Below are 24604 nucleotides of genomic sequence, written 5' to 3'. Positions count from 1 at the left end.
AAAAGAAAAAGAAACATCCCTCCCTTCTGTGAGGCATGCTCAGCTTCCACAATGCCAGTGCCAGACTGGTGGGCAGCAAGAGCCATTAGCACTGTTCTAAATGTGAAATCCTTGTCCAACAGTGAACCAATCAAGTCACCAGATAAATCAAACCAGGTGTAGGTAGACATTCCTGCTGTAAATGACAGCAAAGAAATGGGGAAGCTAAAGCAAGGAGAGGCCCTGGGCTCCCACTGGAGTGGGCAGAGTCTGGCTCATGGGCCATTACACTGGGCATTCTCATTGGGATGTAACAGTGTCGTGGGCAGGGAGTGAAGAGGTGAAAGAAATCCCATGAGGAGCACACAGACACAGGCTCCTGGATTCGGACTGGACTTCAAAGATATCTGTGAACAAGAATCCAACAAGTGGCCCAAGAGCTTGAGTCCATCCTTCCCACTCTGGGAGGAAGTTCCTATTGTTAGGGTTTGGCAAGATCCCTAAGTCAGGACAACACATCCAGGGAGATGTGGCGCAGACAGCAGTGAGAATGGCAAGCTTAGGAGGAGGAGGTCAGAAAATATGGTCCAGAATTATAAAATAAAGGATACCAAAGGTGGTGAGAATATGCAGAAGCCTTCTTGGAGAGAAGATGTCTTCCAGAAGGGTTGGGCAGAGGAGTTCCATTGACTACGCCCAGCTCCTCCACAGCAGCTATTCCAAAGAAAAGAAAAGATCAAGAAGATAAACGACAGGAAAACTTGGCATTAAACCACCAGGAAGCCAGAATAAATGAATTCAGGGGGCAAAAAAGTCCCCAGGATCTCCCCCAAAGAACTTCCAAGTAGTCAAAAAATCTCAAGAAGGAAATCCTGGCATCAGAAATAAGATCAAGAATTCAAAAAGGAAGAATATCCAGGAAGCAGAAGACTCTAAGGAATAGAAGGGTTCAGGCTATTTACAAAATTAAGAGATGGAAAAGTAAACTAAAGGGGAAAAAATTTTAGCAGTAAAACTTAGAGAGTTTAGTTTGGCTTTAGTTCTCTACAAACCAAAACAATAGAATTAGAGAAGAAAGCTCAATGAGACAATGATAGTATCTCAGAAAAAAAAAATGTAAGGAAACAAGTAATCTTAATATCATATTCTAGGAAACCATGAAACCCCCTGCCCTCCCCTCAAAAACCCCCCAACAACCTGGAAGTCTTGAAAATGAATAGTGGAATGCAAATAGAATACACAGCTTGCCAAAAGAGACAAACCTGAAGATGAACTCACTCCAAAATTTGGAGTTCCCAAACTGCAGTATCAAAGAAGAAATCCTACAAGTAGCCAAGAAGCAAATCACATACTCACAATATGTAAAACTATTCAACAATGACTTTTAACAAATGAAAGACATGGCTGAGATGTGCTCTGCCAAAAATCAAAAAGAAATTAATAGACACTCCAGAACTAATAAAGCTAAAAATTTAACACATTGCATCATGAGAAAGGATAATTCTTCAATGAGGTCAGAAAATTTCATTCTTCCTGAGAAATCCAGAGCTCAGAAGTGCCTTTTACAGGTAAATTGACCAAGGAGGTGACAATTAACAGTGGCATCTAGAATTAAATACAAGTAATGAAGAAAGAATCACCAAGGTTTATATTCTAGAGGGAAGTGTTAAGAATGTTGTTTAAGTTTTAAGTCATATCTAGTGTAAGGGTAATTGAAATACAAAGGTAAATATTTTGTAAAGGAATGGAAGAACGGGTCCTGAAAAGTGAAATACTAGATCTGAAGTTGGCAATTTCCTAGCCTGACTCTTTGATTTGATTGATGAGGAAACTGAGGCTCAGAAAGGTTATGTGATTTTGTGCAAGACCGAAATACTCTAAATAGCACATCCAGTATCAAAATTAAGTCCTCTGACTATATAACCTAGCACTCTCCCCACTGACCCATGTTGCCTCCCTTTTAAAAATTAAAATGCATAAATTAAACCCCAAAAGTAAAGGATAATGAAACAAAGAGGTGAAAGGTAGGGGCCAAAAGGTGTCTTTCTCAGTTACAGGTAAAAACAATTTTTAACATTCATTTTCCTAAATTTTAAATTCAACATTCTTTCCCTCCCCCCACCCCTTGGGAAGGCAAACAATTCAATATAGATTACATTTGTGCAGTCATGTAACGCAGTTCTATATTAGCCATATTACAAAAGAAAACAGAGACCTTTCTCCCCCAAAACAAGAAAAATAAAGGGGAAAAGTATGCTTTGATCTTTATTCAGACTCCAGTTCTTTCTCTGGAAGTGGATAGCATTTTTCATTATAAGTTTTCATAATTGTCTTGGATCATTGTATAGCTGAGAATGGCTAAGTCTATCACAGTTGAGCATCATACAATATTGTGGTTACTGTGCACAATGTTCTCCTGGTTCCACTCATTTCATTTTGCATCCATTCATATAAGTCTTCCCAGGTTTTTCTGAAACTATCCTACTCATCATTTCTTATAACACAATAGTTTTCCATCACAATCATATACCACAATTTGTTCAGCCATTCCCCAATTGATGGACATGCCCTCAATTTCCAATTCTATCACCACAAAAAGAGCTGCTTTACAATCTGGAATTATGTCCAAAGGGTTATAGAACTGTGTGTCCCCTTTGATCCAGCAATACCACTGATGGGCTTATATCCCAAAGACATCATGCCCCAAAAGAGAAAAAGACCTATTTGTACAAAATTATTTATAGCAGCTCTTTTTGTGGTGGCTAAGAATTGGAAATCAAAGGAATGCCCATCAATTGGGAAATGGCTAAACAAGCTGTGGTATATGATTGTGATGGAATATTATTGTGCTATAAGAAATGACAAGCAGGATGACTTCAGAAAGGCCTAGAAAGACTTATATAGATAGATGTATAGTGAAGTAAGCAGAACCAAGAGAACATTGTGCACAGAGACAGCAATATTGATTGATTAACAACTGTGAAAGACTTAACTGTTCTCAACAACACAATGATCCAAGATAATCCCAAAGGACTGTTGATAAAATATACCATCCACCTCCAAATAACTGATATTGATGGAACACAGACTGAAGCATACTATTTTTCACTTTCATTTTTTCTTTTATTCAAGTTTTCTTGTACAAAATGACTAATGTAATGTTTTACATGATTGCATGTTTATAACCCATATCTGATTGCTTACACAGCCTCAGGGAGAGGGTAGGGCAGGAAGGGAAGGAGGAATAAAATTTGGAATTCAAAACTATAAATAAAAATGTTTATTATAAAAAAGAGTTGCTATGAATATTTTTGTACATATAAGTCATTTTCCTTTTGCTTTGATCTCTTTGGGATATAGACCTAGTAGTAGTATTGCCAGGTCAAAGGGTATACACAGATTTATAGCCCTTTGGGCATAGTTCCAAATTGTTTTCCAGAATGGTTGATTCAGTTCACAACTCCACCAACAATGTATTACTGTCCCAGTTTTTAAAATATTTTCTCCAATATTGTCATTTCCCTTTTCTGCCACATTAGCCAATCTGATGAGTATGTAATGGTACCTCAGAATTGTTTTCATTTGCATTTCTCCAAACAATAGTGATTTGGAGCACTTTTTCATATGACTATAGATAGTTTTGATGTCTTCATCTGGAAACTGCCTGCTCATATCCTTTGTCCATTTATCAATTGGAAAATGACCTATATTTTCATAAATTTGACTAAGTTTTTGAAATATTTGAGAAATGAGGTCCTTATCAGAGAAACTTATTGTAAAAATCTTTCCCAGTTTCTAGCTTTCCTTTTAATCTTGACTATGTTGGTTTTATTTCTGCAAAACCTTTTAATTTAATATAATCAAACACCCATTTTATATCTCATAATGGTCTCTATCTCTTGTTAGCTCATAAATTTTTACCTCATCTATAGATTGTCAGGTAAACTATTCCATGCATCCCTAATTTACTTATGGTATCACCCTTTAAGTCTAAATCATGTAGCCATTTTGACTTTATCTTGGCATATGATGTGAGATGTTGGTCTATATCTAGTTTCTGCCAAACTGTTTTCCAGTTTTCCTAGTAATTTTTGTCAAATAGTGAGTTCTTGTCCCAAAAGCTTGGATCTTTAGTCTTAACAAACATTAGATTACTATAGTCACTCACTACTGTGTACTGTATACTTAATATATTCCATTGGTTCACCACTCTGTTCTTTAGACAGCATCAGATTGTTTTGATGATTACCTCTGTAATATACTTTGAGATCTGGTATGGACAGACCATCTTCCTTCACAATTTGTTTTCCATTGGTTGCTTGAAAGTTTTGACCTTTTTATTCCTCCAGATGAATCTTATTTTTTCTAGTTCTATAAAATAATTCTTTGGTAGTTTGATTGGTATGGCATAGAATAAGTAAATTAATTTAGGTAGAGTTGTCATTTTTATTATATTGGCTTAGATTATCCATGAGCAATTAATATTTTCCCAATTATTTAGATTTGACTTTGTGTGGAAAGCATTTTATAATTGTGTTCTTAAGAGTTCCTGGGGGGCCGCTAGGTGGTGCAGTGGATAAAGTACTGGCCCTGGATTCAGGAGGACCCGAGTTCAAATTTGACCTCAGAAACTTGACATTTACTAGCTGTGTGACCCTAGGCAAGTCACTTAACGCCCATTGCCCAGAAAAAAAAAGTTCCTGTATTTGTTTTGGCAGGTAGACCTCTATTTTATATTATCTACTGTTATTTTATTTTATTTTATTATTTTATTTTTTTTAGTGAGGCAATTGGGGTTAAGTGACTTGCCCAGGGTCACACAGCTAGTAAGTGTTAAGTGTCTGAGGCCGGATTTGAACTCAGGTACTCCTGACTCCAGGGCCGGTGCTCTATCCACTGCGCCACCTAGCTGCCCCTACTGTTATTTTATATAGAATTTCTCTTTCTATGTTGCTGCTGGACTTTGTTGGTAAAATATAGAAATGCTGATGATTTGTATGGGTTTACTTTGTGTCCTGCAACTTTGCTGAAGTTGTTAATTATTTCAACTCATTTTTAGTTGATTCTCTAAGTATAGCATCAAATCATCAGCAAAATTTCCTCAGTGCCTATTCTAATTCCTTTAATTTCTTTTTCTTCTCTTGGTTCTCTTGGTTATAACATTTCTACTACAATATTGCATAATAGTGGTGATAGTGAGCATCATTGCTTCATCCCTGATCCGACTGGGAAGACTTCTAGCTTATCCCCATTACAGATAATGCTTGCTGGTGATTTTAGATACTATGTATCACTTTAAGGAAAGTTTCATTTATTCCTATGCTTTCCAGTGTTTTTAACAGGCATGAGTGTTGTATTTTGTCAAAAGCTTTTTCTGTATCTATTAAGATAATTAAATGATTTTACTGGGTTTGTTTTATTTTATTTTTAATTTACAGAATAAAACAAGCATTTCCATAACATAGTACAAGGAAAAAGATGATTGCACATGAAACTGCAAATCTACTGCGTACAACTGATTATTTCTTGCAAATATACAACAAAATTATCATGTAAATTTCTGTTTTTCTTCCCTTCTCTCCTCCTATCCCCACTGTCTAGAGATGGCTACCAATAGACACAAATAAGCATCTATATCTATATATTTTAAATTATTCTACTATACATACTTCTATTTATCAGTTCTTTCTCTGGATGCAAATAGCATTTTTCTTCATATGTCCTTTGTATTCATTTAGTTATTTATAATAGTCAAAATAACTTCTGGTCAATCGTGCTTATAGTTTTCCTAATATTGAGCTAGCCCTGAATTCTTGGTATAAAGCTCACCTGGGCGTAGTGTATGATCTTCATGCTCTATTGCTGTAATCTTGCTAGTACTTTATTCAAAATTTTTGCATTGATATTCATTAGGAAAATGGGTCTAGAATTTTCTTTCTCTCTTTTCACTCTTCCTGTTTTAAGTATCAGTGCCATATTTGTGTCATAAAAGGAATTTGGTAGGACTCCTTCTTTGATTATTTTTCCAAATAGTTTATATAATACTGGAATTAATTGTCCTTATAAGGTTTAATAGAACTCATTTGTGAATCCATTTGGACCTGGGGATTTTTTCTTAGGGGGTTCACTTATGGCCTGCTCATTTTAATTTTGGGTTGGTTTTTTTTTTGGTGAGGCAATTGGGGTTAAGTGACTTGCCTAGGGTCACACAGCTAGTAAGTGTTAAGTGTCTGAGGTCAGATTTGAACTCAGGTCCTCCTGACTCCAGGGTCGGTGCTCTATCCACTGCACCACCTAGCTGCCCCTGCTCATTTTAATTTTTAAAGATAGCGTTACTTAAGTATTCTATCTCCTCTTCTGTTAATCTGGGCAATTTATATTTCATCAATTTCAATTAGACTGTTAGATTAATTGGCATATAATTGGCCAAATCAGTTCCTAATAATTGCTTTATTTAATTTCATCATCTTTGCTGATGAATTCACCATTTTCATTTTTTTTTTAAGTGAGGCAATTGGGGTTAAGTGACTTGCCCAGGGTCACACAGCTAGTAAGTGTTAAGTGTCTGAGGCCAGATTTGAACTCAGGTACTCCTGACTCCAGGGCTAGTGCTCTATCCACTGCGCCACCTAGCTGCCCCTACCATTTTCATTTTTGATACTGGTAATTTGGTTTTCTTCTTACCTCTTTTATTTATTTATTTATTTTTTTAGTGAGGCAATTGGGGTTAAGTGACTTGGCCAGGGTCACACAGCTAGCTAGTAAGTGTTAAGTGTCTAAGGCCAGATTTGAACTCAGGTACTCCTGACTCCAGGGCCAGTGCTCTATCCACTGTGCCACCTAGGTGCCCCTCTTCTTACCTTTTTAAAAATCAAATTAACCAATGTTTTATCTATTTTATTGCTTTTTTTTCATAAAACTAGATCCTATTTTTGTTTATTGGTTCAGTGGTTTTCTTACTTTCGATTCTATTACTCCTTTGATTTTTGGGATTTCTAATCTGGTGTTTAATTGGGGACAGGGGTTTAATTTGTTCTTTTACTAGTTTTTCTTTTTAGTTTCATGCCCATTTTGTTGATCTGTTGCTTCTCTATTTTATTAATGCAAGCATTAAAGATACAAATTTCCCCCTAAGTATTGCTTTGACTGCATCTCATAAATTTTGGTATGTTGTCTCTTTGTGGTCATTCTCTTTAATGAAATTATGTTATGGTTTGTACCCATTTGTATACTCTTTTTTGTTGTTCAGTGATGTCTTCTTTGTGACCACATGGACCATGATGCCCATGGGGTTTTCTTAGCAAAGATACTGAAGTGATTTGTCATTCCCTTCTTCAGTGGAATAAAGCAAACAGAGATTATGTGACTTGCCCAGGATCACAAAGCTAGTTAGTAATTGTCTGAGGCTGAATTTGAACTCAAGGGCTTATAATATCTGTCTTTTCTAAAATTGTATTTGTCTTCTTAAATTCTCTCTTATTTATTTTTGGTTAGATTTATCAAGTTCTGGGTGGGAAAAGTTGAGGTCCCCCACTAGAATAGATTTACTGTCTATTTCCGCCTTAATTCATTTAACTTTTCTTTAAGAATTTGGATGCTCTGCCATTTGGTGCATATATATGCTTAGTTTTGATATCACTTTATTGTCTGTGGTACCTTTTAGCAAAATGTGGTTTCCCTGATTATCTATTTCAATTAGATCTATTTTTGCTTTTGCTTTGTCTAAGATCATGATGCTACCCTTGCTTTTTTTTTTTTTTTTACTCCAGCTGAAGCATGATGGATCATGCTCCAGGCCTTTATTTTTGTTCTGTGCTTCTCTCTTTCAAGGGTGTTTCTAGTAAACAACATATTGTTAGATTCTGATTTCCAATCCATTCTGCTATCTTCTTCCATTTTATGGGTGAGTTCATGCCATTCACATTCACAGTTATGATAACTGTGTATTTCCCTCTGTTATGGGCCCAGAGCACCCCAGAAGTTCTCTGGGGTACATCAAAGAACCTTCTCCTTGAGAAACTAAACCAAAGGACAGACACACCTAAAGAGATAAGTGGAACCTGATCAGAACTGAGCTAGCTCTGGGACCATCACCCTTCATTCCAGTTTGACCCACCCATGGGGAGATAAGATTAGGTGTGGCTGCTGCCTTTGTGGCTGGAGGGGGAGAGAGATGGCTTGAGAGATTGGCAGCCACCCCTCACCTAACCCCTCCAGCCACCACCAGTGGGGAATGGTCCTCCCTCAATAAAGGAACTTTCCACAGTCAGATGATCACCCCCATCAGTCCTCTATAAAAGTATCTGTCTGTCTCCTGCTCGAGAAGGTAGGTATCTCAGAGCCACGCCTCTGTGCCATGCCTTCTCCCCATGAGAAGAAATCCAAGGATTTCTCTCTTGCTTTTCTTTCCCTAGCACCCTAAATAAACTATTATTTTATTCTAATTGGATTTGTGTGCAAGAGGGTGTAATTCTTTTTTTTTTTTTTTAGTGAGGCAATTGGGGTTAAGTGACTTGCCTAGGGTCACACAGCTAGTAAGTGTTAAGTGTCTGAGGCCGGATTTGAACTCAGGTACTCCTGACTCCAGGGCCAGTGCTCTATCCACTGCGCCATCTAGCTGCCCCAAGGGTGTAATTCTTTAAGGAGGAATTCCTAAAAACCCCTACCCCAAACCCCATCCTATTTCCCCATAACAATTATTTAGGCAGGGAGGTAGGTGGGTCTGGAGGATGAGGAGGGACCTATGGAAGACTCTACTCAGCACTGGAGACAGCTTTGAGAGTGCTAATATGGCCCCAAACCCCTACCCCTATCCCAAACCCTCTACCCTATTTCCCCACAACACCTCCATCCTATTTTCCCCATTTAACTTTTTCTCTTTTGCTTTTTATTTACCCTCTTCCTCCTCAAGTCTGTTTTGCTACTGCCTTCTTTTATCTGCCCTCCTTTTTATTATGCTCCCTTTCTCCTCTCATTTCCCTATTGAATAAGATAGATTTTTATACACAGCCGAGTATATATATATATATATACACACACATACATACATACACACATACATCATACATCCATATACATATTCTTCCCTCTTTGAACCAAATCCAATGTGAGCTTCAGGCATTGCCCACCACCCCCATTTTTCCTCCTCTATTGCAAAAACTCTCTCCCTTGTACACCTCTTTTATGTGACACATTTTTCCCCATTTTCTCTTCCCCCCTTTTCTCAGTGCATTCCTTTTTTTCATTAATTTTTTTTTTTGAAATGACCTTATCATAGTCAACTCACAGGCATACCCTCTGTATACACTTTGTAACTTCCCTAATAATGATAAAGTTATTAGGAATTATAGGTATCATCTTCTCATATAAGAATGTAAAGTTTAATCTTGTAGAATTCCTTATGATTATTCTTTCATGTTTACCTTTTTATGCTTCTCTTGAGTCTTGTATTTGAAAGTAAAATTTCCTATTCAGCTCAGGTCTTTTCATCAAGAATGCTTGTAAATCTTCTGATTCATTAAATATTCAATTTTCCCTCTGAAGGATTATATTCAATTTTGCTGGATAGGTGATTCTTAGTTTAATCCTAGCTCCTTTACCTTCTGGAATATCATATCCCAAGCTCTTCAGTCTTTTAATGAAGAAGCTACTAAATCTTGTGTGATCCTGACTGGGGCTCCATAATATTTGAACTATTTTTGTTGTTGTTGTTGTTGTATTTTCTGGCTCTGAGGTTTGGCTATAAATATTCCTGGGAGTTTTCATTTTGGGATCTCTTCAAGGAGGTGATATGTGGATTACTTTCAATTTCTATTTTGCCCTATGGCTCTAGGATAACAGGGCAGTTTTCCTGGATAATTTCTTGAAATATGAAGTTTAAGCTCTTAAAAAAACAAACATAGTTCCAGATAGTCCAATAAGTATTTTATTTGATCTGTTTTACAAGTCAGATGCTTTTCAATGAGATGTTTCATACTTCCTTCTGTTTTTCATTCTTTTGATTTTGTTTTATTGTTTCTTATTGTTTCATGAAGTCATTATCTTCTGCTTGCCTAATTCTAATTTTTGAGAAATTATTTTCTTCAGTGAGCTTTTGTACCTCTTTTTCCATTTTTCTAATTTTATTTTTTAAATAGTTATTTTCTCCTATGAATTTTTGTACTTCTTTTTCCACTTGGTCAATTCTGCTTTCTAAGGTATTATCTTCTTCATATTTTTGTTCCTATTTACCAAACTGTTGGCTCTTTTCATAATTTTCTTGCATCACTCTCATTCCTTTCCCCATTTTTTCCTCTACCTCTTTTATTTGATTTTTTAAATCCTTTTTTGATCTCTTCCAGGAATTCTTTTTTGGGCTTGTGTCCAGTTCACAATTTTCTTTGAGACTTTGCATGAAGCTGTTCTATTTCATTGTCTTTTGAGTTTGTCTTGATCTTCCCTGTCACCATAGTAACTTTCTATGTTCTTTTTCTTGTTGTTGTTGTTGTTTGCTAATTTTCCCAGTTTATTTCTTGATTTTTAAAACTTGGGCTCTGCTCCTGGAGTGAAGAGTATACTATCCCAAAGTTCAAGTTTTTCATGCTGCTGTTTTTAGAGCTAATTCTAAAGGTTTTAAAGTTTTCAATTCTTACAAAGTGGTCTAATGTAAGGAGAGGTATGGTCACTGCTCTGCTGGTTTGTGCTCTGGTCTGAGTGACCACAAACATTCTTTTTCACCCTGGAACTGTGAGGAGGATCCTTGTTCCCCTGTGGCTAAATGATCCACTGTGCTAGTGCTCCTCCTCACCCTGAGAATCTGACTTGGAACTAAATATGGGCAATGTAGCAGAGTCCTGCACCTCATGCCAGCAAAGGGTCCCCTGCAGTCTCCTTCTGACCAACAGTTGTCTGATCACCTTACCATCTGTGGACCAAGACTTACATGCCCTCAAGACTTCCTATTGGGTTACTGGATGTGATGTTTAAAATCTAACTGTGATGTCTAAAAAATCTAATGTGTGGTCACCTTAAATTAGAAGCTTTAGTACCAGTCTTTGAGCATTAAAGCATTTATTAAAGCATACCAGGTATTAGTAAAAAGGAAAACACATGGAGTTCAGAAAGTTAAGAAAAAGCCTATCTAGCCTAGAGTTCCAGCCTGATCTGGTTCTTTCTCAAGTCCTCGACCATGAGCCTGCTTCAACCACAAACTGCCCCCAAACTGAGTGTGGAAGCTTTTTATAGGTCTGGAGCAGAGGCGGTCCTTACACACTGCTTCAACCTGATTGGTTAGCATCATCCAAATCCATTGGTTCACTGGACTTGAAGGTGGTCTCAAGTTGAGTTCAAAGTCCTCAGCTTCTGAGAACAATACCTCCTTAAGGGCTGGCCAGGTGTGGTTACAGTCTAATTAACTTGAAGTAGGCTAATCACTCTCACTTAATTCAATCAGTTTAGATTAATCTCCAGGTGGGGCCTTTGAATATCTGCCAAATCCCATTATTTTCTCACATTGGTCACCACCTGTGCTGGACTATGTTCCTCTCTCACCCCAGTGAGTCAGACCTTTCCTGCTGACCTTCTAAATTAGCTTGGGCTGGAAAATTATTTCTCCTTGACTTTTTGTTGGTTCTGCCCCTCCAGAATTTGAGTTGAAACATTATATTAAAGATGTTTGGAGGGGAATTTGGAAGAGCTCTGGTGAGTCCCTGCCTTTACTCTGCCATCTTGGCACTAATCCCACCCTTGTACCAAAGGTGACTTTTAAACTAATTGTTACCTGGACTATGCAAGAAAAGGTCAAAAGAATGGGTGAAGAAAAATATATCATTTAAAGCAAATTTAGTTTTGTAGAAGTTTATGTGGGGATGATTAAAATGAGACTCATACAAAGAAGAAGTTGTTTTATTTGTGTTTGGTGTAGGCAAGAGAAGTTGGAGAGTGTGTGATGGTTCAATGGTGAGACTATAATGGTTGAACTGGTGAGGGGATAATTGGAAAAAGTAAACTCCATGAAAAAGAGAACAGAACAGTGAGAATTCAGTGACTCCAAAGGCAAAAAGAAATATTAAACAAAGTCAAAAGATTGAAATAATAGAAGAAAATTTGAGGCATCTATAGTATCAAAAACAACAGACCTGGGAAATAGCCATAGAGGAGATAAAGTAAGAATCACGGAATTCTCCAAAAGCCATGACCAAACAAAAAACCTGAATACCATATTCCAAGAAATCACCAAAGGAAACTGCCCAGATCTGTCATAATGAGGGAGAAAGGAAAATAGTAAGAATACACCAGTGACCCCCCCCCCCCGAAGACCTCAGGAAAGATACTATAGACAAAATCTAGTACTTACAAGTCAAAGAAAAAAGTGGATTTAAGCACCCAAAAAAGCACAGGCAACATCTCACAAGACTCAGCTAGAATAGTTGAAAGGAGAGGAATGTTAGGCGATGCCCAAGGTCCCACAGCTGGCTAAGATATCTCAGAGTCTTAGAGAGCTGCCCAGAGGGCAGAGAAAGCACATCACTTGTCCAGGGTCACCCAGCCAGCTCCTCCTTCCTGTCCCCAAGTCACATTGCTTGACAATGTCCAATCGGAAGCAGTGACAGGTCCTTGGGAGTGTGGGCAAGCGGGCAAGAGTGGGGCTCAGGGGCCTCCAGACATGGGTGGCGGGGCCTAGTCCCAGGCTGCGGCTGTGCTGTCACTCACCTTTATGATGCTGTTTTCTCTGCACAGGATGCGCTCCACAGCAGCATCAATGTCGTTCTTTGCTAAGGCCTAAAACAGAAGGGACACTTAGATGACCATGAAATGGCACCGGACATGGATTCGAATTCTGGCTCTTCTGCCTACATCCTGCAGGACCCTAGACAGGTCACTTGACTCCCTGAGCCTGTTTTCATCTCTGTAAAATGTCTGAGGTCCCTTCCAGGGTGGGACTGGGGACACACAGAAATTCATAGGAGACAAAATCCAAAAAAGGAGCCAGTGACGAAGCCTCACAACCACAAACAGGACTAGACGATTGTACTCAATTGATTCAGAACCTACTGAATAGCTGGACCCCAAGACAGCTGCGTCAGGATGGGCCGAGTGGGGTCTGCTGCGGAGGCCCAGATTCAGGCTGGAAGGCCTGGAGTTAGCTGGGCCCCTTCCATGAAGATGAGCAAGGGGTCACTGGAAGCCAGGGCCCCAGGCCGGGAGGAGTCCTGACCCAAATGAGAAGGGAGGTCCCATCAGACAGCAGGTGTCTGCTCGATACAGACAAAATGTGTGTGACGGGAGAGCCCCCCAAACCACCCAACTAAAACCTTTTGCAGCCGTGGGTCCTATTGGGAGGGTCCCAGCTTCCAGGAATGGAGGAGGGATCATCCCACTGCTTTCTGCCCCAGTCAACTCAGTTCTGGGCCCCTCCCTTTAGGAAGGGCAGTCAGAGTGGGGGAGAGTCTGGAGAAGAGACTGAAGCCTCAGTGGGCTAGGACCCCTGTCTCCATCTGCTCTGCTCAGGCCCAGGGGCCAGCGAGGGGCTGTGGGGCGTGGAATAGGCTGGCTCCTGAGGTGATGGCACTCCCCCTCCAGTGAGGCCTGGTGACCACCAGCTGCATCTGGGACAGTGGAGCCCAGTGGGTGGGATCAGGTGACCGCAGAGGTCTCTCCCGGGCTCCAGTTCTGTGGCTCTTTGATTAACCCCCTGCTTTAAAATAAGAGACCTCAGGGGAACGACCTGGTCATACACGGGCCTAGAGACATCCCTTTGGCAGCCACATGGGGATGGATTCCAGGGCTCTTTGCATAGTGCAGGGGAGAGCAGACAGCTGGAGATAGGCTGGGGGGAGGGCGATGCCTTTGAAATAGGGAGCTGTGGAAGGCAAGGGAGGATGAGGAGCTCCTCGTCAGACAGATGGGCAGACGTCCAGTGGGTCATTAGCGGGACTGGATTGGAGCTCTGGAGAAAGGCACTGAGCTCAACACAGGAGGAGCAGGCAGGAGTGGGGTTGGGGTGGGGGTGGGGGGGGGCCCAAGGCCTTGTGAAGGTGGAAGGAGGGGGGCGCCTTCTCACATCCCCAGGGTCAGCTCTTGTTTCTGCACTTCCTTCTCTTGGCTGCCTCCCCCCGGGGCATGGGGTCCCACCTGAGTAACCTCAGGTTTGTCCAAGGATAGCTCAGAACTAGGCCCTAATGACCTACCTCCCCAAGAGACACCTCCCGGGCTTCCACACCCTCATCTGAGTCTCTTTGTTCTCTTTGTTCAGAAGAATCGGCATGGCCCACATCCTGACTCATTGAAGTCACAAACAAGAGCCACCCTAAAAATGAAGCATGAATAACATCATCCTAAGACCAGACAGAGAATCAGAGCGGGCGTGGGAGGTCATTGATTTATAAAGGAGGAAACCCTGGCCCAGATGGCAAGCCCTGAGTTCAAATCCAGCTTCAGATACTCCAAGTCACTTCACCTCTGTTTGCCTCAGTTTCCTCAGCTGTAAAATGAGCACTCACCTCCCAAGACTGTTGGGAGCATCAATGAGATCATCCTTGTAAAGTGCTTAACACAGTGCCTGGCACACAGTAGGTGTTTAATAAATGGTCCTCCCCTTCCCTCCCACTGCCTTGTACTGCTTCCACCACCTAATTAACCATGGACTCCCAGCAAAGGGAAGGTGCCGATGGGGGTCTGGGGGGACAGCTGTAGACACTGCTCTTTGCTAAGCCCTGGAGATACAGATGGGAAGTCAAGGAAGTCTCTACTCTCCGACAGCTCCTGTTTTGCTGGAGAAACACTTCATGGAGAAGGGGCAGCAGCAAAGCCCATAGGGACGGCTCTTCTGGAGCATCATTACTTCATGTCACTATTCCCATCAGGGTCTGAGGGGCATTGATTACCTGAGACTTAAATACAAACAGTCTTTATAAAGATAAAAGAAGGCTTGATGTTCGTGTTCATGGTTGGACTGTGCCAGTGTGGTAACAATGATAACACCTACCAAAATTAACCTACAGATCAAGTGCTATACCAACCAAACCACCCGGGGCTGCTTTAAAAATGATGACAGTCATTGGAAGGAAGGAAAGGTAAAGAATTTCAAGGGAAATAATGAAAAAAACCAGTAGGAAAGCAGGGAGCCCCACACTACCAGATCTCAAACTGTAGAAATCATGACCCAAAATAGATATTAATGACACACAGGAGACTGGAAAGAGCCCAAAATATCCGCCCACAAGCACCACGCTTCTGTGAGTGCAGGGGACATAACCGCGGGAGAATCGCTAGGCTTTTACATAAACCAGGTTCAGGTCAGTGTCATCACAAATGCCCCAGGTGTACAAGTGACCATAGCATAACAGGCCGCATCTTTAAGAAATGAGAGGAAAAAAGAAAGTCGGTTTAAGTTCTGGAGCTGGGGGTGGGGAAGGAATTTCTTTAGAACATCAAATGACTTCTGTGCAGCCCTCCAGGGGACATGAAGGCTTTCTTTCCTTCAGTCGTCTCTGTGCTGAGAATGGACACAAATCAATCGATAAGGCGCCAACCCATCAGAGGAGCAAATTCTCAGCAGCTATCTAGGGAAATGCTCCCCAACACGAGCAATGATCTTAGAAGGCAGACTGAAGCAGTTCTGAGGTCTGACCTCACACCTAGAGAATTGGCACGACAAGCGCTGGGGAAAGTCCGTGTCAGGGGGCTGTGGGAAGGCGGTACGGTGCTCCCCGGTTGCGGACCCTGCCAGAAATGTGACCCAACTGTCCCTCCCCTTTGAGGCCGTTACTGGTGTGAACCCTGCAGATGCTCTAAGATTTAAGAAGCCCCCACCATCCATTGTGCGCCAGGCCTGGAAATACAAATGCCGACCTGGGGGCTCCCTACTGCCAAGGAGCCTGCACTCTAACGCCTACTGGGGAGGAGATGCAGGTGCATTCACAGAGGTGGGGGGCGGCACTGTTCCTGGAGCAATGGTCATATTGCCTTGGCCACCATTCCCACCATGAGAGAAAGAGATGCAAAGGGAATGGCGGCATGGTGTGGCGCGGCTTAACCCTTGGCAGCAGTGGCGCAGCAACACAGCAGGTACCCGCCCATCAAGGAACACCTGGCGCAGCTGTGTGTGCCAAGCCGAGCTGGCCAGAGTTCCGTCTGCCCCGAGCACCACCCCACCCCCACACTGGCCAGTCCCTCCTGAGGCCTCGCTGTTGGAGAGGGGCCCAGGAGGTCAAACTTCCTTCTTCCCCTAGGAGAATGAAACTCCTGGAGGGCAGGGACTGCCCTTCTTTCTGCTCATCTTTGTGTCCTCAGGGCTTGCCCCAGTGCCTGGCACACAGAAGGCACTTAATGCATGCGTGTTGCCTGCCACGATTGGGCCATAAGACACCATGAATCTGAGGAACTCGGAACAAGGTGTGTAAAGACAGAAAATGAAGCGCACAGAACCAAGAGGGCAGTGAGCTCTTCAGCTGCCAGCGCCCAAGTGGAGAGGCCCATGTGTGCCACACCATGAGGCTCCAAGGCTGCTGTTCTGACCTTCCTGCACTGGTGAGTTGGGTCAGGGCCCCTCAGGGTCCAGGAGGAGCCCCAGCTCAGCGCTTCCCCCCCACCCAGACCACTGGGCAGCTGGCATCCTGAGCATGCTCTCGTCTCTCTGTCTCTGTCTGTCTGGGTGTCTGTCTATGTGTCTGTCTCTGTCCCTCTAGTCTGTCTCTGTGTCTGTGTCTCTTAGTCTCTGTCTACGTGTCTGTCTCTTTGTCTCTATCTCTCTCTCTCTCCCTCTCTTTCCTGGCTTGTCACTTGTTCCAATTTCTCCTTGTTCCAGAAGACACTCCACACTTTAGCTAGCTGGTGGGGCATGGCAGCAGCCTGGGCACACTCCTGGGGTTTACTGCAGCCGCCCAGTGGCTTCACATACTTTTCACCTGAGTCTAAAGTCTTTAATTAATTGAGGTGCCTCAAGAAGGCTGATGGTTAAATGTTCAGGGGGACACTGCGAATGGGGGCTTGACTTCTTGTTCTGTTGTCTAGACTTCAGAAAGTGATGGAAACAACATTGACAAAGATGAAACTCACAGTGCGCCCAGGGGAGAACCAGCTGTTAACCATTTTGGGGGAGGGGATTGTTAGAAATGAGGCTAGAGCAGAAGAGGGGGAAGGAGTTGGGGGGTGAGTGAACCTTAATATCAGAATTGGCTCAAAGAGGGGCAGCTAGGTGTCGCAGTGGATAGAGCACCGGCCCTGGAGTCAGAAGTACCTGAGTTCAAATCTGGCCTCAGACACTTAACACTTACTAGTTGTGTGACCCTGGGCAAGTCACTTAACCCCAATTGCCTCACTAAAAAAATACAAAGAATTGGCTCAAAGAAGGACTAACATACATACTCAAGTAGGTATAGTAATATATTTTTGCCCTGAGGGAGGGGAGGAAGAAAGGGGGGAGGGGGAGAAGAAGGGAAGGAGGAGAGGGCAAACTGGGGGAGAGAGCAGTAAAAAGCAAAACACTTTCAAGGAAGATGAAGATGCTCTGCATTACTGCACCACTATGACATATTGAATTGCTGATTTCATAGGGAGGGATGAGGAGGGAAGAAGAAAAATTTAGAACAGAGAATTAGCTCAGGGACCCTGATCTCATTGGAGTGGGCTCATGGAGGGAATAGCATTCATACCCAATTGGGAGGAGCAATCTATTTAACCCTGCAGGAAAGTAGGAGGGGAAGAGGCTAAGGAAGGAAGGGTAAAAAAGGGAGTGCAGAGCGAGGGAGAGGATAGTCAGAAGTAAAACACTTTTGAGGAGGAATAGGTAAAAAGAAGATAGAGTAAATGTCATGGGAAGGGAGTGGGATGAAGGGAAATAGTTATGATGATTGATTATAATGGCAAAATGTATGGTACCTACTTTGCTGGGCTTTTGTGAAGAAAACTCTCTGTCAAGCTTAAGGTACTATATACAGGTTATGATGAACAGGATACTATCAGAAAAACCTGGAAAGACCCACGAACTGAAGCAGAGTGGCATGTACTGTATACAAAATAACAGCAATAGTGGGGGATGATCTGCTGGGAAGCATGTGGTTATTTTCAGCAAGGCAATGATCCAATAGAACCCTGAGGGACTTATGAAGATTGCAGCCCAACTGCAGAGAAAGAACTGATAGTATCTGAAAACAGATGGAAACACATTTAAATTTTTTTTTCTTTTCCTCTTTGACAATTTCTTAATCTGAAGTTTTGGGGGGTTTTGACTGTTTTCTCTCACAACTAGCTAATATGGGAATTTTTCCATGACTGCTCATGTATAACTTATTTTGAATTGCTTGAGTTCTTGTGAGTGGGGGGTATGAATGGAGGGGGGGAAGAGAAGTTGGAACACAAAGTTTTAAAAAAATTGATGTTAAAATTTTGTTTTTACATATATTTTGGAAAATAAAATTCTATTAAATACAAAAAAAAAGAAGAAAGGAGGCCAATAGCTCAAATAGTGTTGTGCAGCTCTAGTGTTGTAGCTCTAGGCATAGATGGGCACTCTCCTGAATGTGCTGGAGAGTGCTTTGAAGTGAAGGCCCTCACCTCTATTTATATCTCTCAAGGGGTCCCCTCTGACCAATCACATTAAGGCATTTTACTATTCCTCATTTATATACCTTCCCCCTATCAACATGCAGCATAACAATAACAACCAATCAGATTGTACCAAGTAGACCAATCATAGTGCTAGCAACTAGTCAGGTGGTACCAGTCAACCAATCAGATTTCACAATCTATGATACCAGGCAATAACCTATTCTGGGCAAGAGTGTCAGCTCCTCAGAACAATACCGTGTTAACATCCATAACTCTTCAAGAAAGAAAACCTGACAGGGCCTGACCAATCAGATTGCTCCATTTACCGACCAATCAGATTTCGGTCTTAAGCCCCAACCCTATGCTGGCTTAAGAATGTCCCCATTCCCCACTACACGGTGCTTGTGTAAACATAATCTTTCCAAACAAAACAAAACTCAAGGGGGGGCTTGAGCTCCAAGTCAGTGGGGATCACCTCACCGCCTCAAGGTGATCTCCCAGCCCAAATCCAGGCCCCTCTTCAGGCCCGGCTCAGGCCTAAGGCCTAGGAGCTGAGCCTGTGCTGGGAGGCCCCCTGCTGGGAGGTAGGGCCAGCAACCAGACTGACTCTCTGCCCTTAGGGCTCTGAGAAGGGTCCAAACAGGGTCTTTTCTCTCAAGATTCCATGAACTCATCGACTCCCCTTTTTACTCACAGGGACCCCTCTTGCTTCCAGAGGGGAGCATAGCCCCTCACACCCAGGGACTGCAGCGGTGTGTCACTGCTTTCCTTTGTTATAAGGGAGAGTGTGTGTGTGTGTGTGTGTGTGTGTGTGCGCGTGCGCGCGCGCCTGCATGTGTGGTGGGGGTGGGAGCAGGAGGGGCAGGGAAGTACGGAAAAGCAAAAAGAAAAACAGTTAAAGAATAAAATAATGATGCGAGTTCCTTACCTGGTGGGCTCCTCACCCTCTCTGAGTCTTCATATTCTGAGACCCCAAGAATTCTGACCTGACCAAGAAGAAAAGCTGTCACTGAGCCAATCCCTGTCAGTGTGGGTCCTACCCACAAGAGCTGGCCACGTTTCCTTGCCACCCCATGGGCATGGAATATTTACATGAAACTCCACATTAGCCATTAGCTCAGATAGGGCAGAGGTAGGCTGGAACATAGTCACCATCATCCCTTAGAGAGGAGAGAGCAGGACAAAAGAAACAGCCATTCGAAGCGTGGGCTAGAAAGTGCCAGCCTCTCATCCTCCTGACAGCCATCAGCAATGCCAGGAGAGGTGCAGAAAGGTCAAGGGGACACAGGGTGTGTGTGATGTCACTCCCAAGGTGGGCGGTGGGAGGCACAGGATTTCCTATCGGAGGGCCATGAACCCTTTGTCCATCCTGAGATAACCCTCAGGATGTCTCAGTCATCTTATCCACCCCTGTGGGCAGTCACCATCCCTCTGCAAACAGCTTCTCTGTCTGTCTACCCAGCCTTCAAGCAGCACCTGGTTTGTGCCCCACACTACACAAAGCACCAAAACAAAACCCACTCCTGCCTTCCAAGAACTCCTATTCTAGGGCGGAAAAGAGGCGGAGGGATAAGGAAAATCAATCAACATGCAGGTACTGCATGACAACTGTTGGCTGGGCATTGCAGTGGGTGCTGCCTCCCAGTTTCTCCATCTCCTCCATCTGCCATCCCTTCGACCTTCACTCCACCTCCGCCACACACATGCCCATATGCACATGTACACCCACAAACACGCATACACACACACACACACACACACACACGACTCCTAGCCGGTCCTCACGCTGCACGTGACTCTGAGCATTCCCTCTGGCTGTGCCCACACCCAGGATGCTCTCTTCTCCCTCCTTATTTCTGACTCGACCTCCAAGTCCCCTCCAAAATCCCGCTGATCACACCATCACTCCCATGTTCCCCTGAAATGCCTGTGTTGGGCCCTAAGCTCCTCCTGTGCCTCAGTCCTCCAAACTCTGGTCTCCATCCTCACCTTGACCTTGGGACAGCCCCAGACGACCGCCCCTGCTCCAGCCCCACCTTCCACCCTTTGTGAATCAGGCCAACTCCACACTCTGCTGTCTCCTTGGTCCTATCACCCAATGCCAGGCCTGGACTGCTCCCGCCATCTGCCTCCTTTGCTGCTGCTGCTGCAAGAACCAGAGGAAGTTACATCCTTGACTGAAAAAAACCCGAGGCCATGCAGTAGATGGAGAGATGGGCCTGGAGTCATGAAGACCTGGGTTCAAATTTAGCCTCAGGTACTGACTTACTGTCTGGCCCTGGTAAGTCACTGACTTTCTGTTTCAATGTCTCTAAGACGGAGGGAAGTTGTGAGGACCAGGACTTACAAAGACCATGGTACAAAGCTGCTGCTTAACAAATGCTTAGTCTCAAATGAGAAGAAAGCCAAACCTTTGGCTCTATCTCATCTCCTTCCCTACTGCCCACAATCGAACCTGTCTCTACCCCCTCATCCAAAGCCCTCAGCTGCTCACACCTGCATCTGTCCTCCCACTCACAGCCAGACTCCCTGTCTTCTGGTTCTCTGCCCCTTCCCTTTCTCTCTATTCGTCAGTTGGTACTACTGTGCAATAAGAAATGGTAAGCAGGCAGATTTCAGAAAAACCTAGAAATATTTGTACAAACTGATGCAAAATGAAATGAGCAGAACCAGGAAAATACCATACAAACTATTAGCAACATTATGTGATGAACAACTATGAAAGACTCAGCCCTTCTCAGCAACACAATGATCCAAGACAGGTACAATGGATTCACAAAGGAAAATTCGATCCACATCCAGATAAAGAACTGAATGCAGATGGAAGCAGACTTTTTCCATTTACTGTTATGGGCCTAGCATTCCCCGTTTTCTGGGGTAATTCAAAGGAACTTTCTCCTGGAGAAACTAAAGCAAAGGACAGACACACCCAACCATTCTCCCCGACTCCTCCAGGAGATGGGATTAGGTGTGGCTGCTGCCTTGGTAGGCCTGAGGAGCAGAGAGGTGGCTTGAGAGACCCAGAGCCACCCCTCACCCAACTTCCTCAGCCACCACCAGTGGGGGATGGTCCTCCCCCATTAGGGGAACTTTCTGTAGTCAGACAATCATCAGACCACCATCGGACCTCTATAAAAGTATCTGCCTGACTCCTGCTCAAGGAGATAGGTATCTCAGAGCCACACCTCTGTGCCATGCCTTCTCCCCATGAGAAGTCCAAGGATTTCTCTCTTGGTTTCCTTTCCCTAGCACCTAAATAAACTATTATTTTATTCTAATTGGATTTGTGTGAAAGAGGGCGTAGTTCTTTTTGAGCACTTCTATGGCCTGAGACCAATTCATATTTTTCTTGGAAGCTTTAGATATAGGGACCCTGACGTTGACATCTTCCTCTGAGGGTGCCCCTTGGTCTTCCTTGTCACTTAAGAAACTTTCTATGGTCCTCACCTTTCTCTGTCGGCTCATCTTGCCTTTCTTTTACTTGGCTTTTAGCTCCTTAGAGTGGGGCACTGTTTCCAAGCTGCAGTATCGCAAGCTTAAGAAGTCCCAGGTGGTATGATTTAAGGAGGATCAGGTTCTTCACTCACCTGGCCTGTTCCCTGGTCTGTAGATGACCCCAGACCAACTTGCTAATCAACCAGCTTTGTGTGTTGTGGTTGTCAGCTCCAACGAGCCTGTGCCCCTCCCCTACCTGGGCCACTGATACTCGAGCCTACCTCCTGGTTCCCAGCAGGGGTGAAAAACCCAAGTTCTGCAGCACCAGCAGAGACCCTTGTAATATCCCCCCTGCCCAGGGTTCAGCCATCTCACCAGACTGTGAGCTTAGTTCCAGACAACACTGGCGCTTCAGCTGATTCAGAGGCTCTGGGGGTCTGCTTCTCTGGTGAGGCCTTCCTGAGACTGGATCTGTGTCAGGGTGACTGTGGGCCGACTCCTGTCTCAGCACAGCAGCTCCCTCCTTCTGACCTTCCAAGCCGTTCTTGGTTAGAAGGTGATTTCAGCACATTCTTCCGTGGGGTTTGCTGCTCCAGGCCTTGTCCTATGGCATTATTTGGATGTTTTTTAGAATGATCATGTCATGAGTTCAAGAGTTCACTGCCTTTCCTCCACCATTTTGGCTCCGCCCTGGAAGTCTACCAAGAGGGTGTAATTCTTTAAAGAGAAAGAACCCCTATCCCAAAGCCCCACTTGATTTCCCCATAACAGTACCTAAAGGGGTTAACAGAGAAAATAAGGTTTGTGTTCTTATAGCAACCAAGAGGGTCTGTCCCTATCAATCCTCACCATCAACAGAGAGAGGTCACAGAGACCCTAAGTGGTAATCAATAATTGAAATGTTTAAATTAGATGGCAAGACAGAAAATGGGGTATGCTAGGCCCATAACACTATATTCTTTTTTATGTTTTTTCTTTTGATCTGTTTCTTCTTTCATAACTGTGACTAATATGGAAATGTTTTACGTGATAGTGTATGTGTAACCTATACCAAATTGCCTACTATTTTTTTTTTTTGGTTGGGGCAATAGGGGGTTAAGTGACTTGCCCAGGGTCACACAGCTAGTAAGTGTCAAATGTCTGAGGCCAGATTTGAACTCAGGTACTCCTGAATCCAGGGCCAGTGCTCTATCCACTGTGCCATCTAGCTGCCCCCCCCACCTTTTTTTTGCCTACCATTTTTAAAAGAAGAGAAGGGAGAAAAATTTGGAACTCAAAATCATGTAAAAATAAATGCTAAAAATTGTCTTAACATGTAATTGGGGAAATAATACTATTAATTAAGAAGAAGCAACTGCTCCAGAGACTCCCTGTTATTTCACCTTGGCATCAAAGGCTCTCAACAATTTGTTATTTCATATAGAGCTTTGTCCTGCTTCCTCAAATGTCCTCCTTTCTCATCTCATCCTCCTAGTTTTGAGTCTCTGACACCTCCAACCCCAAGATCACCTTGTGCTGATTTTGTGTATACTTTGAATACACTTCTGGTTTGTACCCTCCAGTCCTGCCCTCTCAAATTAAGCCACTGAGGGCTGGATGATGTCCAAAACTGAACTAAACCCAACCCCCCCTTCCCTCTTACTGTAGTAAGGTACCACCATCCAGGACTCTCTTTCCTGCCCCCCCCCCCCAAGCTGTTGCCAAAGCCTGTCCATTTCACCTTCTCCAATGGTCTCTGGTTGATTTCACTGCTGCAGCATCTCTAGTCAATTTCACCTCTGTACCATCTCTGGTCAATTTCACCTCCTCATCCCTAGACTATGGCATTGGCTTCTAGGGAGTTGGCTTCAAGTCTGTCTCTATTCCAGTCCATCCTCCATTCAGCCACGAAAGGATAAAGTGCAGGTCTGACAAGGTCACCTCCTATTTAATAAACTCCAGGGCTCCCTCCCTGTTGCCTCCAGGAATAGATGCATGAATGAATGGATGAGTGAATGAAAGAAGGAACGAGTGCTCTTATAAAGGCATCCCAACAGGAATGGAAGAACAAATGTGTGAATTAACATTGAACAAAGGAATGAATGCCTGCAAAAATGAATGGATGGATGGATGAGTGAAAGGATGAAGGAATAAATGCTCTTATAAATGACTACATACAGGAATGAATGGATGGATTATTTGAATATTGTTTGTCCTTTGTTCTCAAAGAGGATCATGACTTTGGGTGAATTGGATTAAAGTGAGGGAGGGCTGTGCAAGGTCACCAGTCTCACTCTCCTCCAGAGACATCTGGGTCCAGCGGCAAGATTGGATGGATGGATGGATAGATAGATAGATAGATGGATATAGATAGGCAGGTAGATGATATATAAATATGGATATGGGTATGGATGTTATGGGCCCAGAGCACCCCAGAAGTTCTCTGGGGCGCATCAAAGAACCTTCTCCTGGAGAAACTAAACCAAAGGACAGACACACCTAAAGAGATAAGTGGAACCTGATCAGGACTGAGCTAGCCCCAGGACCACCACCCTTCATTCCAGTCTCCCTCACCCCTGGGGTGATAGGATCAGGTGTGGCTGCTGCCTTTGTGGTGGGAGGAGATCTGCAGGCACCCCTCACCCAACTTCTTCAGCCACCACCAGAAGGGGTGATCCTCCCT

General features: G+C 43.3%; 1 protein-coding gene across 1 annotated transcript in view; it reads right to left on the bottom strand.

The window, feature by feature from the left end:
* LOC122741838 (protein FAM228B-like) overlaps positions 1 to 24604 on the bottom strand; it is a 41255-nt gene that overhangs the window by 14029 nt on the left and 2622 nt on the right. The window contains exons 2-3 of the mRNA XM_043985660.1: positions 14148 to 14266; positions 12670 to 12738 (exon numbers count right to left, since the gene is read on the bottom strand). Of these exons, the coding sequence (XP_043841595.1) occupies positions 12670 to 12738; positions 14148 to 14243 (165 nt within the window). The 5' untranslated portion in view covers positions 14244 to 14266. The remainder of the gene's footprint in view (positions 1 to 12669; positions 12739 to 14147; positions 14267 to 24604) is intronic.

This window comes from Dromiciops gliroides, chromosome 2 (genome assembly GCF_019393635.1).
Source record: "Dromiciops gliroides isolate mDroGli1 chromosome 2, mDroGli1.pri, whole genome shotgun sequence".
NCBI classification, from domain to species: Eukaryota; Metazoa; Chordata; class Mammalia; order Microbiotheria; family Microbiotheriidae; genus Dromiciops; species Dromiciops gliroides.
The sequence above is the reverse complement of the archived record's forward strand: the minus strand, read 5'-3'. Positions and strand labels throughout refer to the sequence as shown.